The 21209-nt window shown below is 37.1% G+C and overlaps 1 protein-coding gene and 1 long non-coding RNA gene across 3 annotated transcripts; one reads left to right on the forward strand and one right to left on the reverse strand.

Moving 5' to 3' along the window:
* Positions 1 to 6605: 6605 nt before the first annotated feature.
* LOC122972188 (myelin-associated glycoprotein-like) lies at positions 6606 to 19734 on the forward strand. Its single transcript, XM_044339034.1, has 8 exons — positions 6606 to 6675; positions 7035 to 7110; positions 7367 to 7750; positions 8232 to 8537; positions 17360 to 17614; positions 18211 to 18301; positions 18435 to 18471; positions 19090 to 19734. Exons 1-8 carry the CDS (start codon positions 6661 to 6663, stop codon positions 19138 to 19140), a joined length of 1215 nt encoding a protein of 404 aa, XP_044194969.1. The 5' UTR covers positions 6606 to 6660; the 3' UTR covers positions 19141 to 19734.
* LOC122972192 lies at positions 12966 to 14113 on the reverse strand. 2 transcript variants are annotated; one of them, XR_006399676.1, is made up of 3 exons: positions 13763 to 14105; positions 13494 to 13677; positions 12966 to 13256 (listed from the first exon to the last, which is right to left on the reverse strand). It is a non-coding gene; the product is annotated as an uncharacterized LOC122972192 (long non-coding RNA). The 2 variants fall into 2 exon arrangements; XR_006399675.1 differs by having other exon boundaries at positions 12966 to 13677; positions 13763 to 14113.
* Positions 19735 to 21209: the final 1475 nt, after the last annotated feature.

Consider the following 21209-nt stretch of genomic DNA (forward strand, 5'->3'; position numbering starts at 1 on the left):
ATAGATTTAATAGTGTTACACTAGAGAATCTTATATGTGTCAGTACTCCGGATCCATCATTCTCCTGATAACAATGCACCTCCTAACACGTCTAATGTTACTGACTAATGAAATCCTCCCTTGATTTCAAGAATTGTCCCATTGAAACACATTAAAATCACATTTGTTTGATCCCATGGTTGCTACAGCATAAATTCATGCATTCCGTTTTTATAAGACTTTCAAACTGAAGCCTTTTTTAACCCTATGTGCAAAATGTATGCTATTTTCCTGGTTCCATGTGGGGCATTAATCCTCTATTATGAATATTGCAGTCAAGTATATTACAGCTTCAATGAGATGTATGTGTAGGTAGCGATGTCTAAATGTGGTGTATGTGTGTGTTTGGAGAAATTGGTAAATGTGTGTGTGTGTGTGTGTGTGTGTGTGTGTGTGTGTGTGTGTGTGTAGCCAAAGTACAAATACTCAAATCCTTATGGAAAAAATGGTCCAATGTAAACCCATAAAAACTGTATTTTTTTTTAATCCCATGGCCACAATAGCATAAAACCTTGCATTCTATTTTATAAGGCTTTCAAACTGAAGTCCTGACTTCAAAACTGTAGCTATTACTATTTCCCAGCTGATTGACTACTTTTCTTTTGTTTTCCCCTGAAGAACAAATACATACTATTAGTCTTGCTCTCCACTAGGGGCTATGTCAATGGCATTTCATGCATTATTGAGTTTTGCAGGACATTGTAGCAAATGTATTCATCTGAAAATGGTGTGTTTGTATTGATATGGATGTCCAAGGTTGCTGTATGTGTGTGTGTGGAAATACTAGTGTGTGTGTGTGTGTAGCTAAAGAGATGTAATTTATATGGGATGTAGATCACATTACTCCTTTCTCCCTCTCTCTCACAGACACACACACACACAGACGCACACACACACTCTAATTCTCAGATTTATATGTCTTTAAATACTGATTCAGAGATAAAAGTAAGTTCAAAGCCCCCTGATTGTATAGATGCCCATACACACCCATACATGCACTCATTCTAGACATAGAAACCTGCAGCACTGAAAAAACCAAACAAGGCCTAAACCATCAGTTTGTTTATGTAGCTGCAGTCATACCTAAATCTATACATACAGCCAGCTCCAAAGGTATGCATTTCGTACCTGTGACACACACACATGCACGCATGCACGCACACACTCACTCACTCATTCATTTCTGTTCTGAATTGTTACATTTTTAAATGTTGAATTTTGTTAAATTTTGAAAAATAAATATTCAAAGTGATGTTGTATTTATGCTTTATTTCTAGAGCAAAATAAGGTGATATGCTATTAGAAAGTAAAAACTCTGAAGAGTGATAGGACACTTCACATAGACTATAAGGTAACAGGTAAGATTCTCTACTTTAATCTTATACTACACAAAAAATAATAATGCATACATTTCAATGTCGTTGCTAATCATTGGCATATCCCAGACTGTGATAATCAAAAAACAATTTTCCCACTTGCGTTTAGTACCTAGACAATATTTCAATTTTTGTGTTTTTTTTTTGTTTTGTTTTGTTTTTTTTTAAATAAAAATTAGTGTTATCATCACAAAAACTGGTATTTAAAGGATTCACATTCTGAAAATTAATGAATATTTGGTAGTTATGATTAGGACTGAAGTTGGTTAAAAATATTATCTCAGCGAAAGTGGAAAAAAATATTTACATAAAATGTTATGGCAGTTTTTGATGGGGACCTTTTTATGCTCTGTTGATCGTATTTTCAAGTGAGGCACAGGGTTATCAGAATTAACCAGACAAATCCACTCCTGTTTTTGCCCTTCTGTAGATCAATGCATCACAGCAAGGGAGCTGCTCTACTACATACAAAATTCTGACCCAGAATCACGTCATCAAAGTGATTTAGCACCAGGTTCTCCACAAATATGTGGTGAGAGATAGGAGAGGAGCAACCATCATCCAGTCGCACCCTGAGCCTTGTCACCCAATGCAAACATAGAAATAAGTTATTTTTCAACTGTAATGGCCATTTTTATGTGGACACAAAAAATCTACAATTATGTTCCAGTGAGCACTAACCAGGATTTCAACATTGATTTCTAGTTGAAAACTGGGTGATATTCAGTCTGAACATCTAAGACCTGGTTTCGCCTTTCAACCAGCTAAAATGCAGTTACAACATCAATGTGTCACAAAACACAAATTTGTTTAATCATTTTGATAATTTGTTCAGTTGTGGATTGAAAGAGAGACAATGTTGATTAGTGTGAAGGTATTTCTCCAAAGTTTTATTGCACTGGTAGGTGAGATATTGTGCCAAGCAATTATAATGTTCACCATGTTAGTTTTGCCAACTAGCACAAAACACTAGGGATGTGCAGAGAGCCCAGTATTTGAATTTGTATCTATATTGATGAGGCAGCAGAATTATTTGTATTTGTATTCGAATAAAAGCGGAGAGAGGCTTAAAAATCCTGTTTTTGTTATAATTACGCTTTTAATTTTAGGAAATTAAACATTTTACAATAAGTGTTCAAAATTACCTTACGAAGGAAGTCCCAACCGGGTCTCGAACTGGACTTTCCCAGATCAAAGATGACTCCACTGACTACTGAGCTAAAACTCTACTAATCACCTTTTTGCAGACAGACCTCTACCTATTTGTATACCCATAACACAGAGTAACATGCATACAGTGTAATGTGTAGGCAGGAACTTCAAAGGCAATTATTGCTTTGCACTTTTCATTTATTGTCTATTTTTTACAACCTAACATTGTGGAAAGGAGAAGGGAAACAACAGGTTATGGAGAGTCCCTAGGGAGCACTTCATGTGTGTCAGTAGCTCAGCTTTATCTCTGGGGAACACCCCATCCCCGGGAGTGATGTCCAAATTAGGAAATGTAGCAGGTGGATGTGACTCCCCTCATGAGACCTGCTGACAGACGTAACAGCAGAGCAGAGGAGAGAGGCTGAGATAGCAATGTAATTTACCTGTGAACTGGTATTTGACATGTCTTTTTCCCCGAAAAAAAAAATTCTTAAAATATTTGTATGAAAAAAGTATTCATGAAAAACCCACTATTTGTGCTTTGCTGAATAACGTATTTGTATTCAGGTACACCCCTACTGTCCACACACACCATCAAAGGCAACACTCAAAATAATCAAAATCACTAGATCGTTCCCTTCCTCCTGACTTAAACCATAGTGACAAATTTCAACTCAGATCTGTCACATACTCAGAAGTAATTAAAACATTGATAAACATAAGAACAAGAAAGTCACCTGGTGAAGATAATTTGACCTCTGGCTCCTACATCTCAGTGCTCCTGTTGTTACTGCATCTCTTGTACACATTTTTAACCTGACCTTTACTTAAGGCTACATTCCCTTAATATGGAAAGGCTCTGCCTCCCATTCTACTTTTGGAGACTGTAGGAACCACAAGTAAGCCTACATTCTGGGAGCGCAGTGTTCTAGTGGGGTAATAGGGTACTATGAGCTTTTTAAGATATGATGGTGCCTGACCATTAAGGGCTTTGTAGGTGAGGAGAAGGATTTTAAATTCTATTCTGGATTTTACAGGAAGCCAATGCAGCGAAGCTAAAATGGAAGAAATATGATCTCTTTTTCTAGTTTTTGTCAGTACACATGCAGCTGCATTTTGGACCAGCTGGAGAGTCTTTAGAGACTTGTTAGGGCAGCCTGATAATAGGGAATTGCAATAATCCAGCCTTGAAGTAACAAATGCGTAGAGTAATTTTTCTGCATCTTTTTGAGAAAGGATGTGCCTGATTTTTGCAATATTAAGTAAGTGAAAAAAGGCAGTCCTTGAAATTTGTTTTATGTGGGAGTTGAAGGACATATCCTGATCAAAGATAACTTCCAGATTCCTAATAGTGGTGTTGGAGGCCAGGGCAATGCCATCTAGAGGAGCTATATCATTAGATAATGTGTTTCTAAGGTGTTAAGGGCCAAGAACAATAACTTCAGTTTTGTCTGGGTTTAGTAGCAGAAAATGGCAGGTCATCCAGGTCTTTATGTCCTTAAGGCATGTTTTGAGTTTCTTAAGCTTCATTGATAAATATAATTGGGTATCATCTGCATAGCAATGAAAATTCATGGAGTGTTTCCCAATAATATTACCTGAAGGAAGCATATATATGGTGAATAGTGTTGGTCCAAGCACAGAACCTTGTGGAACTCTGTGTCTAACTTTTATGTGCATGGAGGATTCATTATTAACATGTACAAACTGAAATCAATCTGATAAATAGGATTCAAACCAGCTTAATGTAGTTCCTTTAATGCCAATTAAAGGATTATTTCCGGTAATAACGTATCTGTAATAGATACATAGATAGATACATAATAAACAATTTTCTACATTAACATAAAGTCTGAGAGAAAAGACTGAAGTGAAACTAAAGAAGCAACCACTTGTCTTAACACTCTAGTTTCTCACAGTATTTGATGCTGTTGATGCTTAAAGGTGGTGAAACGTGTGTCAGCAATCAGGTTTGTACGTGACTGATGAAACAGGGAAGTTGTGTCCTAGAGAACTGGTGGGATGTAAATTAGCAATCATACATGCAAAGCACCTAGAACATATAGAGGTACCTGGCTTTAGCAGGATCCTTATAGCTACATAATGCAAACTGCTTTTCTCTTCCCTGATCTTGTTTAGCCGTGTGAGACTTATTGGTCAACCATCAGACTAACTGCTGGCACTTTGCTACAGCTGTGAGCAGCCACGTTGTGCTTCTGTTCACAAAGAAACAAGAATGCACGTTATTGGCTGCAGTACATTCTCTGCAGATCACAAACACCACTATTTATGAGTTTTTTTCATTTCCACAGGACACAGAGCAACGGAGCAAACTGAATGTGATCCAAGTATCATGAGACACGAGAAAGATATATTGTTCACTATCAACAAAATGATGTATTATTTTTTATTCTTAATTCTACTTATAAATACTTATAAAAAATTATATTCTGCAGGATCAGAGTTTTTTGGCCAATAAATAGTAAATGGTATTACTTTGCGTGGAAAGATCTACTATATGATTAGCCTTGCTGAATTATATTTTAATCTAAACTTTTCTTAGTATAAAATCCACCTTTTTTCCAAGAGAGCAAGTAAAAAATACTGTATGCTTTTTTTCTGCATACATTTTTCTTTTTTTCATGTTTTGTCCCGTATTTTAAGATAAAAAGATTAATATTCTCTTATCTGATTAAAGCTTGAATGATCAAGAAGATGGTCAAACCAAATGATTCTTTTATTTAGCCTCGTTCATGCTAGCAGCTCTTCTAATGTCAGCATGCTAACATGCTCATAATGATAATGCTAACATGCTGATACCAAGCAATTATATTGTTAACCATGTTCACCATGTTAGTTTGACCAATTAGCACTAAACAGCTGAGGCTGATGGGAAAGTTCTGCAGGAATTTTGTTGTAAACCAAATTATTGGACAAATTTAAATTTTGATCTGATGGTGGTGTTAGATAAAAAGTCAGTGGATCACCAAAGTCAGTAGGATTCCTCCTCCGAGGACCATGTCTGTTCAAAGTTTTGTGCCAATTCATGCAGGAAATGTTGAGATGTTTGAGTCTGGACCAAAGTGATGGACTGACAGACAGACATCGTCATCCATAGAGCCAAATATTTTCATAAAAGAGCAAAATTAAAACCTTTAAATTATGAGGAAGTAGACAATATCAAAGAGAAAAACATTTTCATCACTCATGTTATCATTTGTGTTTGAGCACACACAAAGGTCATGATAGCTGTGTAGCTGACTGCTGATTTAATGTGTAATCCAGCACAATGGTGGCTCTGTAAAAAATTATATTTTGAAAAAACTCAAACTAACAAACTATGTAATTTTATCACTTATTTAGTGGAAAAAATGTAATTACACAAATAGAACCATGTCAAGTGAAAGAAGCATTTTCATCCCTGAGGTTCTCTCATCTGTCCAGTAATGCAGAGCAGCAGCAACAACACTGGAAACTAGAATATATATGTGTAACACATGAAGTCAATATTTCTATCTGTGCAAATGGGTTAAAATACTCACAGGATGTGAACAATGAAGGCGAGAAGTGTTTGTATTTGTCAGATATTTATATCACTCAGGTCAGCTGATCTTCAGCTTTACAACAAAACCACATGGACTTGCTCTGTAAATCTTAAAACACAGGAAGTCAACTCACTTTTAAATTATAAAAGCTAAAAAGGTTGGTTAGTCAGCAAGACAGCAACAACAACTGAGTATATGTGCACGATACATGAAGTTAACATATCATCTGTTCAAATCAATACATTATTTTAGTGATTTATATAATATATTCTACATATTAATGAATATAGACCTGCAGTGAGTCATGTGGTTAAAATACTCAGCATATTAGCAGTAAGGGTGAGAACTGTTTGTATTTGTTGTAAACTTGTGTCACTCAGGTCCAAATGAACTTGCTCTGTAGGTCTTAAAACACAGGAAGTTTTAAATTGAAAAAGCTAAAAAGGGAAGTCGGTCAGTTTGTCTGTTTCATTACAGTTCAGCTTAATAAACTGAAAGATTTCACTTGAATTCACCAGTCAAAGGATCTTACTGCTGCTCTGTTTTTGATGTGGGCTTGTTGGGTAAGACCTTCTTAACTTTTTTAACCCAGAGAGTTATATTATTCTGTTACTCCTCATGAACTGAAGTGGAAAATATTTGATATAACATCTTATTTGTTGGGCTTTGTTTTAGCAGAAATGGCATCTAAGAAATGAAAGATCACTGTAACATTTTACCATTAACAGATACCATAATCTCACTACTTTGGTATTATTTAGAATTTACATTAATTATAATATTTCATAGTTCTGCAGATTTACATCCCTGGTTTGAATGTGTGAATTTTAAGAAAAGAATTGGTTTTAATATAATGAATAAAAACTCCATAAAATGGTTAAAAGAAGAAAATATTCCTGCATTTTTATGTTTGTAAATCCAGGTGATGAGATTCATGGCAGCCCTGTCTACAAAGATGTTGACAGACAACATGTTACTGAGTGTCTTCTTTCTTACAGGTGAGCTGTTTGTTCACTCAGTTTTATTTGGAGACATTAACTCAAATCATTTTACACTCTGAAACAAAGCAGAAAGACCAGAAACTTCTTACAACTGTTCACATCCTGACTGCAACGTCAAATGTTTTAGTTTAAAACTGTTAACAGGACAAGAAAACATGCAACATTCAGCTGCTGAACTGTATTTATTGTATCATGAACCATCTCATCATGGAGATTTTTCTACTTTATGTTAATCATGACTCTGATCTCACAGGTGCTTTGGCTGCTTGTTCTGATGATTCAGGCCTCTTCATTACTGCACCGCTGGAGATGGAAGCACTGAGTGGATCTTGTTTGCAAATCCCGTGTAACTTTAGTGCTGGACCAGGAAAAACATTTGATGGCAGCAGAACAACCTTTGGAGTGTGGATTAAAAAGGACGCTAGATTTGCACTCTATCCAGAGAATGTGATTTTCAACAGTAGTCAGACAGTTAACACCTATCCAATGAACATTACTGGAAACCTGAGTCAGAAAAACTGCACCACTTTGTTTTCCAGTTTAATCACAACGTATACAGACAAATACTTCTTCAGAATTGAGAACAGACAATTCATATCAACAGCTCTTTGTAGTCCTATTCAAATAACAGTCAAAGGTAAGAGAGTTTTGTTTTTTCAGTCATATTGTTGTTTAGAATAAAAAGGAAATCAGTTGCAGCTTTGGTCTGAATAGCAAACACCATGGCCCTAACCTTTACTGTGAAATTAAATATCTGATGCAGACTACAAAGAAAACTCAGCTGTGGTGAAATGTGAGAGAAAACAGCCTGTGAACATATAGTCATTGGTTTGAATGTCCTGACTCACAGTTGAATAATACCTAAATATTTATACATTTAATCAATATCAAGTTATTTCAAATCCTCCATATTCATTGATGGACAAAGTTTAAATTAGTCTTAGTTTGCTTAAATTGCTGATTCTGACACTTACTGTCTCAATAAATGTTCACAATACTCAACAACCTCTGACAGTTTCATGTCCCATGATGTGTTTTTTACAAATGGATAAAAATTAGCTGTAAAATAACAAACACTGACATGTAGCGTAAAGTCTGTCTTTGATTTTAAACCACAGATTCTCCTCCGAGCCCCAGAATTAAAATCTCAGGTGAGCTGAAGGAGAAGAAGTCTGTCACTATAACCTGCTCAGCTTTCACTCCCTGTCCACACTCCCCTCCTAAACTCACCTGGAATCTCCAACAAGACGCTCACAACAAAATAGAGGAAAACGCAGATCGAACCTTCACGACTAAAATCCAGAAGACCATCACTCTGTCTGACAAGCACGACGGATACAACATCACCTGTTCTTCCAGCTACTCTGTGAATGAAGGACAAAATGCTAAGTCAGCAGAGGGAAAAGTGACTCTCAGTGTTTCATGTAAGGCAACCAGAGTTTGTTATTGGATCCTGTCAAAACATGATGATTTATGGGATGTCAGCTGATTTTTAATGAATAAAAATAATCACATTTTCTGCAGATGCTCCCAAAGACACCTCAGCGAGGATCAGTCCATCAGGTTTGGTGTCACCAGGTAGCTGGGTGAACCTGACCTGCTCCAGCAGAGCCAAACCTGCTGCCAACTTCACCTGGTTCAAGATCAGCAAAGATGGACCCATGAAAGTATCAGAAGGAGACTTTTACGGCTTCAGTGTGACAGATGGAGGAGTTTATCACTGTGTGGCCACAAATGATCTTGGTAATCAGATGTCATCAAGGATCCATCTGACTATTAAAGGTAAATGCAGGACTGTACTGAATCCACTCTAATGTGGGACTCCAAAAGTGGGTGCACATCACTTGTTCTGCCAGATATCCTGTGAATGAAGGAAAAGATGTCAAGGCAGCAGAGTAAAAACTTATTCTCAATGTTTCAAGACGTAATTTAAATGTATTTTCTGAAGACAACTGAAGGCTCCTTAAAAACGGCCTGCTGAGATGTTGTTGAGTATGAACGTCATCAATCAAAGTGTGCTGTTGCAGCTGAGCCTGACTTCTAATCTTGCATTAGGAGAGGCCAAGAGAATTTTGTTACAAAGATTAATAAGGTGTCACATTATTGTTGCATCTGTATGATGTTAAAATGCAGCAGTTGTAGAGAAAATTCATATTTCACACATTGTGATTTATAAATAACATCACCTTTCGTCTCAAAGAGTCTTCCTTTACAATGATATATTCTTCTTCCGCTTTACAAATCTTTTCCCATCACTCAAAAATCTCTCCACGTCAAGTCTTCCAGACTCGGGAATGATGTTTGTTTAAAATTTGTGATGTTTTAGAAACTTAACACTTTCCATTAAGGAGAATGTCACCATGGTGTCGTGTTACAGGTGATGAACAGTTGAAATTGGTTGATGTCCACATTATACTGAAGACTGTGGGAATTGTAATACTGGTCAGTACATTGATCATCTTTGAGTGGTGAGGCAAACTTTTTGATACTTTGCAACTACAGACAAATTTGTATGATGTTAAATGTGGTTTGGATGTTTGAGATAGATCATTATTATCACAATATAAACAAAAAACTTCTTTCCATCTCTTTTTTTCCCAGGTGGTTCAGAACAAGACGCTCCACCAAACCAGTGAAGGTAATAAAAATTAATTATATGCTCGACTTTCAAAAATCCATCTTAAAATGTTTCCCAGTTGACTGACCACAGCTACAGTATGTTGCCTGTGAGATCTACTCAGTAAACATTGTGTTTATCTTATCCTGTCCTACTTCTGAGTACAAGTGTTGTTTTAATAAACCATTACAGTAACTCACAAATGTTATGCTAACATACTAAACTAAGATGGTGAGCATGGTGAACATTATACCTTCTAAACATCAGCATCATCACGGTGAGCATGTTAGCATGCTGATGTCAGCTTAAAGCACGGTCAAAGTACAGCCTCACAGAGCAGCTCGCATGGCTGTAGACTCTTAGTCTTGTTGTCCTAAACTAGCATCACAGTTTATCTTTGTCACATTAATCTGCTGAATCAAAGGTGACCTTACAGTCAACACTTTGTTACATGAACAGGCAGGAAATTAGAGTTGGAGCTTTTGTGTTGACTCATTTGGTCCTGTGTGAGACTTATTGATCAACCAGCCAATTAACTGATTTGGATTTTTTCACTGATAATAAAACTCTTTCAGCTGCAGTAAATTCACTACAAATCACTAAGACCCCACTGTCTCTGTGCTGTTTCATTTCCACAGGACACAGTAGAAGCAGACTATGTCAACACAGTGATGGAGTTGTCATCATGAGCCACAAGGAGAGGAAGACCACATGTTCATCATCAGTAGAATTACATGATATCCATTATTGTCTATTCTGTATTACATGCTTATTCATCATTTGCATTTGTTAGTGTTCCACTTACAAGAAGGCTGATAACTGCTTCCTCCAGGGCAGTAAATATGAAATAGTCTTACTTTGTATAAGCTTTGAAAGATGAACAAGATGATCCCAGACTTCATCAGCATGTGAAGGTGGTTTTGTTTCTGCAGTGCATTTCTTCTTTTTTCTTCTGAGAGTCAACATAACATCGTCATTACTAATATTGGACTGATTCATGGCACCAGTAGTTTTTCTTTTGTTTTTAAGATGTCAAAAACATAATTAAACCATGTTATTAATACAATTAATTAGTAATGAAATGAAATGAAATGACTGTTAAAATGTGAACTTTCAGATTTCTTGCCAAGAAGCTTTTCATGAAGTGTTTAGGAGAAAAGTATTTTTATCACTTATTCTGTCATTTGTTTTAGCACATTTACACAGGTAAAGGTTGATGATAGCTGCAGATGACGGATTTCTTAATGCCACATTTACAGCACAGAAGTCAGCAAAGACACTGTGGTAACTGTGTGCAAAAAACATTGTTATGATTTCAGCTGATTAATTGTGTCATTATTGTAATTCATGTGATATATTCTATACATATCAATAATAAAGAAGATTAAGCATACAGGCGCGCAATGAGTTCTGTTAAACGTTTTTTAGAGTGAATTTGTCATTTGAAAACTTAAGTTTTCACAATATCTGACTTCCTTCCTCACAGGATATCATTTGAACTGTTTGTATGTAGTGTTTTAATCTCTAAGATCAGATGATATCCAGAAGCTTTTTAACCAAAAAAGATGAGCAAAGAGAAGTTTAGATGAAGAGAGAAGTTGATACATTGTTCTTTACAATTCTACCAAGATTCACAAATTGCCTCACTTCACTTCAAAGTCATGAAATTAGATGTTTCTTTCATTGTTTAGTGGTGGACTCATTTGATGAGGAAAACTTTACTTCTTGGCTCCTTTACTGTAAAACAAAATGTCTTCTGAAGGATAATCAATTAAATCAGTGGTGAGCTAATGTTACAGAGACTAACCTGTGATCAGAGAGTCTTTTTCAATGTTCTGACTGGGATGTTTAAATTTAAATAGACCGCTGTGGGGAAAAACATCTAAAATTTCTTGCTTGTGTCTTACAGTACTGAAACAGGACGGTCTTGACATAAGCAAGAACCGGCCTTCTCATAGAAAATGAAAAGGAAAGGCAAAAGAGGGAAGAGATCAGGACATGAGACAAAGAGATGGAGAAGAACTGAATGTGAGGGATGAAGAACTGAGTGAGAAAGATGAAACAGAAGAAGAATGAGAGGGACAGAAGCTGATGGGGAGAGATTAAGACTGAAAGACACTTTACACCTTGTGGTGTGTTTTCTCTCTGTTTACATCATTTCCAGAACAAAGACACACTCAGTAAAGTAGTTTTTGGCTATTTTCTGTCACCATTTACCTGCAGAAGTGATAAATACATTTCTCCGTTGCCACCCCATGTAAAACTTTCTAGATCTGCCACTTCTGATTACTGTACTACTGTATTTGCGGGCCTCACTTATTATTGTTGTGTTCTCATCACTCTCCACCAGGCGACACTGTTGACCTCAAAGAGGCAGTTTATGGTTCAGACCTCACATTTCATTTACAAGCTCTTCTTAGCAAACAACAACATTAAACTGCAAGTGACATTCAGTGAGTCCGCCACACTCCGATGACTGTTACTATAGCGATTCACCTGTATATATATATATATATATATATATCATTCCTACTATTCACAGCTCTGTACAACTGCCCCGTAAAAAAACGTGCTTCTGCTCACAAAGAAACAAGAATGCACGTTATCTGCTGCAGCACATCATCCGCAGATCACAAACGACACTATGAGTTGTTTCATTTCCACAGGACACAGTAGAAGCAGAATGTCAACAGAGCGATTGAGATCCAAGTATCATGAGACATAAGACATAATGTTCACTATCAATAAAATTATGTATTATTTTTTATTCTTAATTCTACTTGTTTGTGTGATACTTATTAAAAATGATATTCTGGTGGATCAGTTTTTTGGCCGATAGATATTAAATGGTATTACTTAGTGTGGAAAGATGAACTCCATGATTAGCCTTGCTGAATTCATCTAAATTTTTATCTTTGTCAGGAGAGCAAGTAGAACACACTATAGTTTTTTCTGCAATTTGTTCCTGTATTAACACAAAATACAGACAGCGTCATCAATAATCTGTATAAGGTTGGGCTGATTTCTTGCCTATTTTCATGTTTTGTCTCACATTTTAAGATGAAAAGACTAATATTCTCTTATCTGATTAAAGCTTGTGTGGCAGAGTGGTGCCGTAAATTGCCTCGACAACGCCCCCGGGGGGATTTCACCCCGGAAATTATTAAATTGGGAGTTAGCTCCAAGCAAATAAGACACAGGTTCAATAATAAATTCCACTTAGGTAGAGAACGTGTTCAATTAAAAATACTTTATTAAACAAAATGAGAAAAAGAAACAAAGGGTAATTCGTTAAAAATGTCAGCCACCACAGCGGAACCCAGGAATTAATGGCACAGGAAGGCGAACCAAAAAAAGGGGTTGGAGACAGGGCTGAGGCTTACCAAGGCAGCACGGATCAAACCAAGGCAGGGAAATTCACAACAAAAGAAAAAACACTTGTGACAAAGCAAACCAGCGAACAAAATCGAGAGTGCGAAGGAAACCCACCACCGGGAGAGTGGACTGCTGCCTGGGTCCCCAGCACCTGTCAAATAGAAAATTAATATACAGCAAACAAAACAATACAAAAGCCCTGGTGGTGACACTACAATCTGACACAATTACATAGGCCCCAAATTAATATTTACAGAATGAAACACCCAAATAAACCAAATTGTTTTCATTCTTAACACAAATCAAAGAAGAAAATAACTAAGTAAGGGGAGTAATTATGTCAGTAAAATAAAATACACACAAATGACCAATCTAAAAAGGTACAGACTGAGCGGCCTGTACGCAGGAGTCACCACGCAGCTCGGTCAGCCGGACAGCTGAGCCGCAGGGCATCAGCTGAGAAGCAGCAGCGGTGAAACAATAGTTGAAACAGCCACAACGGAGACAGCATCAAAGCCGCAGCCGTATTTAGGGGGTGGTGGACAGTGCTAAGCCACGCACCTCTACAGCCTCTATAAAAAGGGCACAAATGATTTTTATTAACAAATCTGGTGAATGATTATTTTAAGGTGAGTTCCATTCATGGTTACTACCTACCAGCGGGCACCAGCACAGCCTCCCCGACGATAGGAGGGAGAAGTTGGCCTGTAGCGTTGCTTTGCTGCAAGGCAGCAATCAACATGCCAGTCAGCTGAGAGCCACACGCACTGTTGTATAAGAAAGGCGGACAACGCCGACTCACCAAGGGAAACAAGAAGCGACCACGCCGGGCCCCGAGTGGGCCAAGCAGTCCCTCCACACCAACAGCCAACTGCACAAACACAGAGAAACACCAGCGCTACCAGTGCGCACACAGCACCGACTGCGCACTTAAATGGGAGAGGGTACACTGGCAGAGCGCATTACTTTTGAATAACAGTGAAGCACGTTGGCGGCAAGCAAACACGCCAAAATGCCCACACTGCTCCACCACGCCAGGCTGCACCACACAGCAGGATCATCCAAGGGAGGATCGAGAGGAAGAGGTGCGATCAGGCACCTGCCTATATAGGTGCGCTTGGTGCCACCCAGCAACAGCGCGCTAAGAACTGGCACAGTGCCACACGGTGTCATGGAGAGCCACTACATCATACGGCCACACTTGGATGATCAAGATGATTAAACAAATCATTCTTTTATTTAGCCTCACTCATGCTAGCAGCTCTTCTAATGTCAGCATGCTAACATGCTCATAATGATAAAGCTAACATGCTGATACCAAGCAATTATATCGTTAACCATGTTCACCATGTTAGTTTGACCAATTAGCACTAAACAGCTGAGGCTGTTGGGAAAGTTGTTTGTCAGTTTGTTGTAAACCAAATTATTGGACAAATGTAAGTTTTGATCTGAGGCGTTAGATGAAAAGTCAGTGGATCATTAAAGTCAGTAGGATTCCTCCTCTGAGGACCATGAATGTCTGTTCAAAGTTTTGTGCGAATCCATGCAGGAGATGTTGAGATATTTGAGTCTGGACCAAAGTGATGGACCGACAGACAGACATTGTCATCCATAGAGCCAAATATTTATATAACAAAACAAAGAACACTTAAAATTAAACATTTAAACATTTGAAGTATGAGGAAGTAGACAATGTCAAAGAGAAAACCATTTTCATCACTTACATCATCATTTGTGTTTGAGCACATATACAAAGGTTATGACAGCTGTGTAGTTGACTGCTGATTTAATGTGTCATCCAGCACAATGGTAGCTCTGTAAAAGTTACATTTTGAAACAACTTACAACTGACTTGTGTCACTTATTTAGTGATGAAATTGTAATAACACAAATAAACACATGTGAAGTGAAAGAAACATTTTCATCACTGAGGTTTTCTCATCGGTCCAGTAATGCAGAGCAGCAGCACACAAGTCAGCAACAACAACTGAGTATATGTGTACGATACATGAAGTTAACATATCATCTGTTCAAATCAATACATTATTTTAGTGATTTGTATAATATATTCTACATATTAATGAATATAGACCTGCAGTGAGTCATGTGGTTAAAATACTCAGCATATTAGCAGTAAGGGTGAGAACTGTTTGTATTTGTCGTAAACTTCAAATGAATTTCCTCTGTAGGTCTTAAAACACAGGAAGTCAACTCAGTTTTAAATTGCAAAAGCTAAAAAGGGAAGTCGGTCAGTTTGTCTGTTGCATCACAGCTCAGCTTAATTAACTGAAAGATTTCACTTGAAATCACCAGTCAAAGGATCTTACTGCTGCTCTGTTTTTGATGTGAGCTTGTTGGGTAAGACCTTCTTAACTTTTTAACCCAGAGAATTATATTATTCTGTTACTCCTCATGAACTGAGTGGAAAATATTTGATATAACATCTTATTTGTTGGGCTTTGTTTTAGCAGAAATGGCATCTAAGAAATGAAAGATCACTGTAACATTTTACCATTAACAGATACCATAATCTCACTACTTTGGTATTATTTAGAATTTACATTAAATATAATATTTCATAGTTCTGCAGATTTACATCCCTGGTTTGAATGTGTGAATTTTAAGAGAAGAATTAGTTTTAATATAATGAATAAAAATGCCATAAAATCGTTAAAAGAAGAAAATGTTCCTGCATTTTTTATGTTTGTAAATCCAGGTGATGAGATTCATGGCAGCCCTGTCTACAAAGATGTTGACAGACAACATGTTACTGAGTGTCTTCTTTCTTACAGGTGAGCTGTTTGTTCACTCAGTTTTATTTGGAGACATTAACTCAAATCATTTACACTCTGAAACAAAGCAGAAAGACCAGAAACTTCTTACAACTGTTCACATCCTGACTGCAACGTCAAATGTTTTATTTTAAAACTGTTAACAGGACAAGAAAACATGCAACATTCAGCTGCTGAACTGTATTTATTGCATCATGAACCATCTCATCATGGAGATTTTTCTACTTTATGTTAATCGTGACTCTGATCTCACAGGTGCTTTGGCTGCTTGTTCTGATGAGTCACACTTCTTCATTACTGCACCGCTGGAGATAAAAGCACTGAGTGGATCTTGTTTGCAAATCCCGTGTAACTTTAGTGGTCTACCGAGACAAACATTTGACAGCAGGAGAACAACCATTGGAGTGTGGATTAAAAATGACCACAGATTTAAAAGCTATCCAAGAAATGTGATTTTCAACAGTAGTAAGACAGTTAACACCTATCCAATGAACATTACTGGAAACCTGAGTCAGAACGACTGCACCACTCTGTTTTCCAGTTTAAACACAACATATACAGACAAATACTTCTTCAGAATTGAGAGCAATGAATTCAGATCAACAGCTGTTTGTGATCCTGTTCAAATAACAGTCAAAGGTAAGAGAGTTTTCTTTTTTTCAGTCATATTGTTGTTTAGAATAAAAAGGAAATCAGTTGCAGCTTTGGTCTGAACAGCAAACACCATGGCCCTAACCTTTACTGTGAAATTAAATATCTGATGTAGACTACAAAGAAAACTCAGCTGTGGTGAAATGTGAGAGAAACCAGCCTGTGAACACATAGTCATTGGTTTGAATGTCCTGACTCACAGTTGAATAATACCTGAATATTTATACATTTAATAAGTATCAAGTTATTTAAAATCCTCCATATTCATTGAGGGACAAAGTCTAAATGAATCAGTCTTAGTTTGTTTAAGTCACTGATTTTGACAGTTACTGTCTCAATAAATGCTCACAATACTCAACAACCTCTGACAGATTCATGTCCCATGATGTGTTTTTTTACAAATGGATGAAAATTAGCCGTAAAATAACTAACACTGACATGTAGTGTAGGAGAAGGAGTCTGTCACTATAACCTGCTCAGCTTTCACTCCCTGTCCACACTCCCCTCCTAAACTCACCTGGAATCTCCAACAAGACGCTCACAACAAAATAGAGGAAAACGCAGATCAAACCTTTACGACTAAAATCCAGACGACCATCACTCTGTCTGACAAGCACGACGGATACAACATCACCTGTTCTTCCAGCTACTCTGTGAATGAAGGACAAAATGCTAAGTCAGCAAAGGAAAAAGTGACTCTCAGTGTTTCATGTAAGGCAACCAGAGTTTGTTATTGGATCCTGTCAAAACATGATGATTTATGGGATGTCAGCTGATTTTTAATGAATAAAAATAATCACATTTTCTTCAGATGCTCCCATAGACACCTCAGTGAGGATCAGTCCATCAGGTTCGGTGTCACCATGTAGCTGGGTGAACCTGACCTGCTCCAGCAGAGCCAAACCTGCTGCCAACTTCACCTGGTACAAGATCAGCAAAAATGGACCCATGAAAGTATCGGAAGGAGACTTTTACAGCTTCAGTGTGACAGATGGAGGAGTTTATCACTGTGTGGCCACAAATGATCTTGGTAATCAGACGTCAGAGATCCATCTGACTATTAAAGGTAAATGCAGGACTGTACTGAATCCACTCTAATGTGGAACTTCAAAAGTGGGTGCACATCACTTGTTCTGCCAGATATCCTGTGAATGAAGGAAAAGATGTCAAGGCAGCAGAGTCAAAACTTATTCTCAATGTTTCAGGACGTAATTTAGATTTATCTTATGAAGACAACTGAAGGCTCCTTAAAAACGGCCCTGCTGAGATGTTGTTGAGCATGAACGTCATCAATCAAAGTGTCCTGTTGCAGCAGAGCCTGACTTCTAATCTTGCATTAGGAGAGGCCAAGAGAATTTTGTTACAAAGATTAATAAGGTGTCACATTATTGTTGCATCTGTATGATGTTAAAATGCAGCAGTTGTAGAGAAAATTCATATTTCACACATTGTGATTTACAAATAACATCACCTTTCGTCTCAAAGAGTCTTCCTTTACAATGATATATTCTTCTTCCGCTTTACAAATCTTTTCCCATCACTCAAAAATCTCTCCACGTCAAGTCTTCCAGACTCGGGAATGATGTTTGTTTAAAATTTGTGATGTTTTAGAAACTTAACACTTTCCATTAAGGACAATGTGACCATGGTGTCGTGTTACAGGTGATGAACAGTTGAAATTGGTTGATGTCCACATTATACTGAAGACTGTGGGAATTGTAATACTGGTCAGTACATTGATCATCTTTGAGTGGTGAGGCAAACTTTTTGATACTTTGCAACTACAGACAAATTTGTATGATGTTAAATGTGGTTTGGATGTTTGAGATAGATCATTATTATCAAAATATAAACAAAAAACTTCTTTCCATCTCTTTTTTTCCCAGCTGGTTCAGAACAAGACGCTCCACCAAACCAGTGAAGGTAATAAAAAATTAATTATATGCTCGACTTTCAAAAATCCATCTTAAAATGTTTCCCAGTTGACTGACCACAGCTACAATATGTTGCCTGTGAGATCTACTCAGTAAACATTGTGTTTATCTTATCCTGTCCTACTTCTGAGTACAAGTGTTGTTTTAATAAACCATTACAGTAACTCACAAATGTTATGCTAACATACTAAACTAAGATGGTGAACATGGTGAACATTATACCTTCTAAACATCAGCATTGTCACGGTGAGCATGTTAGCATGCTGATGTCAGCTTAAAGCACGGTCAAAGTACAGCCTCACAGAGCAGCTCGCATGGTTGTAGACTCTAAGTCTTGTTGTCCTAAACTAGCATCACAGTTTATCTTTGTCACATTAATCTGCTGAATCAAAGGTGACCTTACAGTCAACACTTTGTTACATGAACAGGCAGGAAATTAGAGTTGGAGCTTTTGTGTTGACTCATTTGGTCCTGTGTGAGACTTACTGATCAACCAGCTAATGAACTGATTTGGATTTTTTCACTGATGATAAAACTCTTTCAGCTGCAGTAAATTCACTACAAATCACTAAGACCCCACTGTCTCTGTGCTGTTTCATTTCCACAGGACACAGTAGAAGCAGACTATGTCAACACAGTGATGGAGTTGTCATCATGAGCCACGAGGAGAGGAAGACCACATGTTCATTATCAATAGAATTACATGATATCCAGTATTGTCTATTCTGTATTACATGCTTATTCATCATTTGCATTTGTTAGTGTTCCACTTACAAGAAGGCAGATAACTGCTTCCTCCAGGGCAGTAAATATGAAATAGTCTTACTTTGTATAAGCTTTGAAAGATGAACAAGATGATCCCAGACTTCATCAGCATGTGAAGGTGGTTTTGTTTCTGCAGTGCATTTCTTCTTTTTTCTTCTGAGAGTCAACATAACATCTTCATTACTAATGTTGGACTGATTCATGGCACCAGTAGTTTTTCTTTTGTTTTTAAGATGTCAAAAACATAATTAAACCATGTTATTAATACAATTAATTAGTAATGAAATGAAATGACTGTTAAAATGTGAACTTTCAGATTTCTTGCCAAGAAGCTTTTCATGTAGTGTTTAGGAGAAAAGTATTTTTTATCACTTATTCTGTCATTTGTTTTAGCACATTTACACAGGTAAAGGTTGATGATAGCTGCAGATGACGGATTTCTTAATGTCACATTTACAGCACAGAAGTCAGCAAAGACACTGTGGTAACTGTGCAAAAAACCTTGTTATGATTTCAGCTGATTAATTGTGTCATTATTGTAATTCATGTGATATATTCTATACATATCAATAATAAAGAAGATTAAGCATACAGGCGTGCAATGAGTTCTGTTAAACGTTTTTTAGAGTGAATTTGTCATTTGAAAACTTAAGTTTTCACCAAATCTGACTTCCGTCCTCACAGGATATCATTTGCATGTGAACTGTTTGTATGTAGTGTTTTAATCTCTAAGTTCAGATGATATCCAGAAGCTTTTGAACCAAAAAAGATGAACAAAGAGAAGTTTAGATGAAGAGAGAAGTTGATACATTGTTCTTTACAATTCTACCAAGATTCACAAATTGCCTCACTTCACTTAAAAGTCATGAAATTACATGTTTCTTTCATTGTTTAGTGGTGGACTCATTTGATGAGGAAAACTTTACTTCTTGGCTCCTTTACTGGAAAAACAAAATGTCTTCTGAAGGATAATCAATTAAATCAGTGGTGGGCTAATGTTACAGAGACTAACCTGTGATCAGAGAGTCTTTTTCAATGTTCTGACTGGGATGTTTAAATTTAAATAGACCGCTGTGGGGAAAAACATCTAAAATTTCTTGCTTGTGTCTTACAGTACTGAAACAGGACGGTCTTGACATAAGCAAGAACCGGCCTTCTCATAGAAAATGAAAAGGAAAGGCAAAAGAGGGAAGAGATCAGGACATGAGACAAAGAGATGGAGAAGAACTGAATGTGAGGGATGAAGAACTGAGTGAGAAAGATGAAACAGAAGAAAAATGAGAGGGACAGAAGCTGATGGGTAGAGATTAAGACTGAAAGACACTTTACACCTCGTGGTGTGTTTTCTCTCTGTTTACATCATTTCCAGAACAAAGACACACTCAGTGAAGTAGTTTTTGGCTATTTTCTGTCACCATTTACCTGCAGAAGTGATAAATACATTTCTCCGTTGCCACCCCATGTAAAACTTTCTAGATCTGCCACTTCTGATTACTGTACTACTGTATTTGCGGGCCTCACTTATTATTGTTGTGTTCTCATCATTCTCCACCAGGCGACACTGTTGACCACAAAGAGGCAGTTTATGGTTCAGACCTCACATTTCATTTTTTCAAGCTCTTCTTAACAAACAACAAAATCAAACTGCAAGTGACATTCAGTGAGTCCACCACACTCCGATGACTGTTACTATAGCGATTCACCTGTATATATATATCATTCCTACTATTCACAGATCTGTACAACTGCCCCGTAAAAAAACGTGCTTCTGTTCACAAAGAAACAAGAATGCACGTTATCTGCTGCAGCACATCATCCGCAGATCACAAACGACACTGAGTTGTTTCATTTCCACAGGACACAGTAGAAGCAGAATGTCAACAGAGCGATTGAGATCCAAGTATCATGAGACATAAGATATAATGTTCACTATCAATAAAATTATGTATTATTTTTTATTCT

The sequence above is a fragment of the Thunnus albacares genome, chromosome 21 (genome assembly GCF_914725855.1).
Source record: "Thunnus albacares chromosome 21, fThuAlb1.1, whole genome shotgun sequence".
Lineage (NCBI taxonomy): Eukaryota > Metazoa > Chordata > Actinopteri > Scombriformes > Scombridae > Thunnus > Thunnus albacares.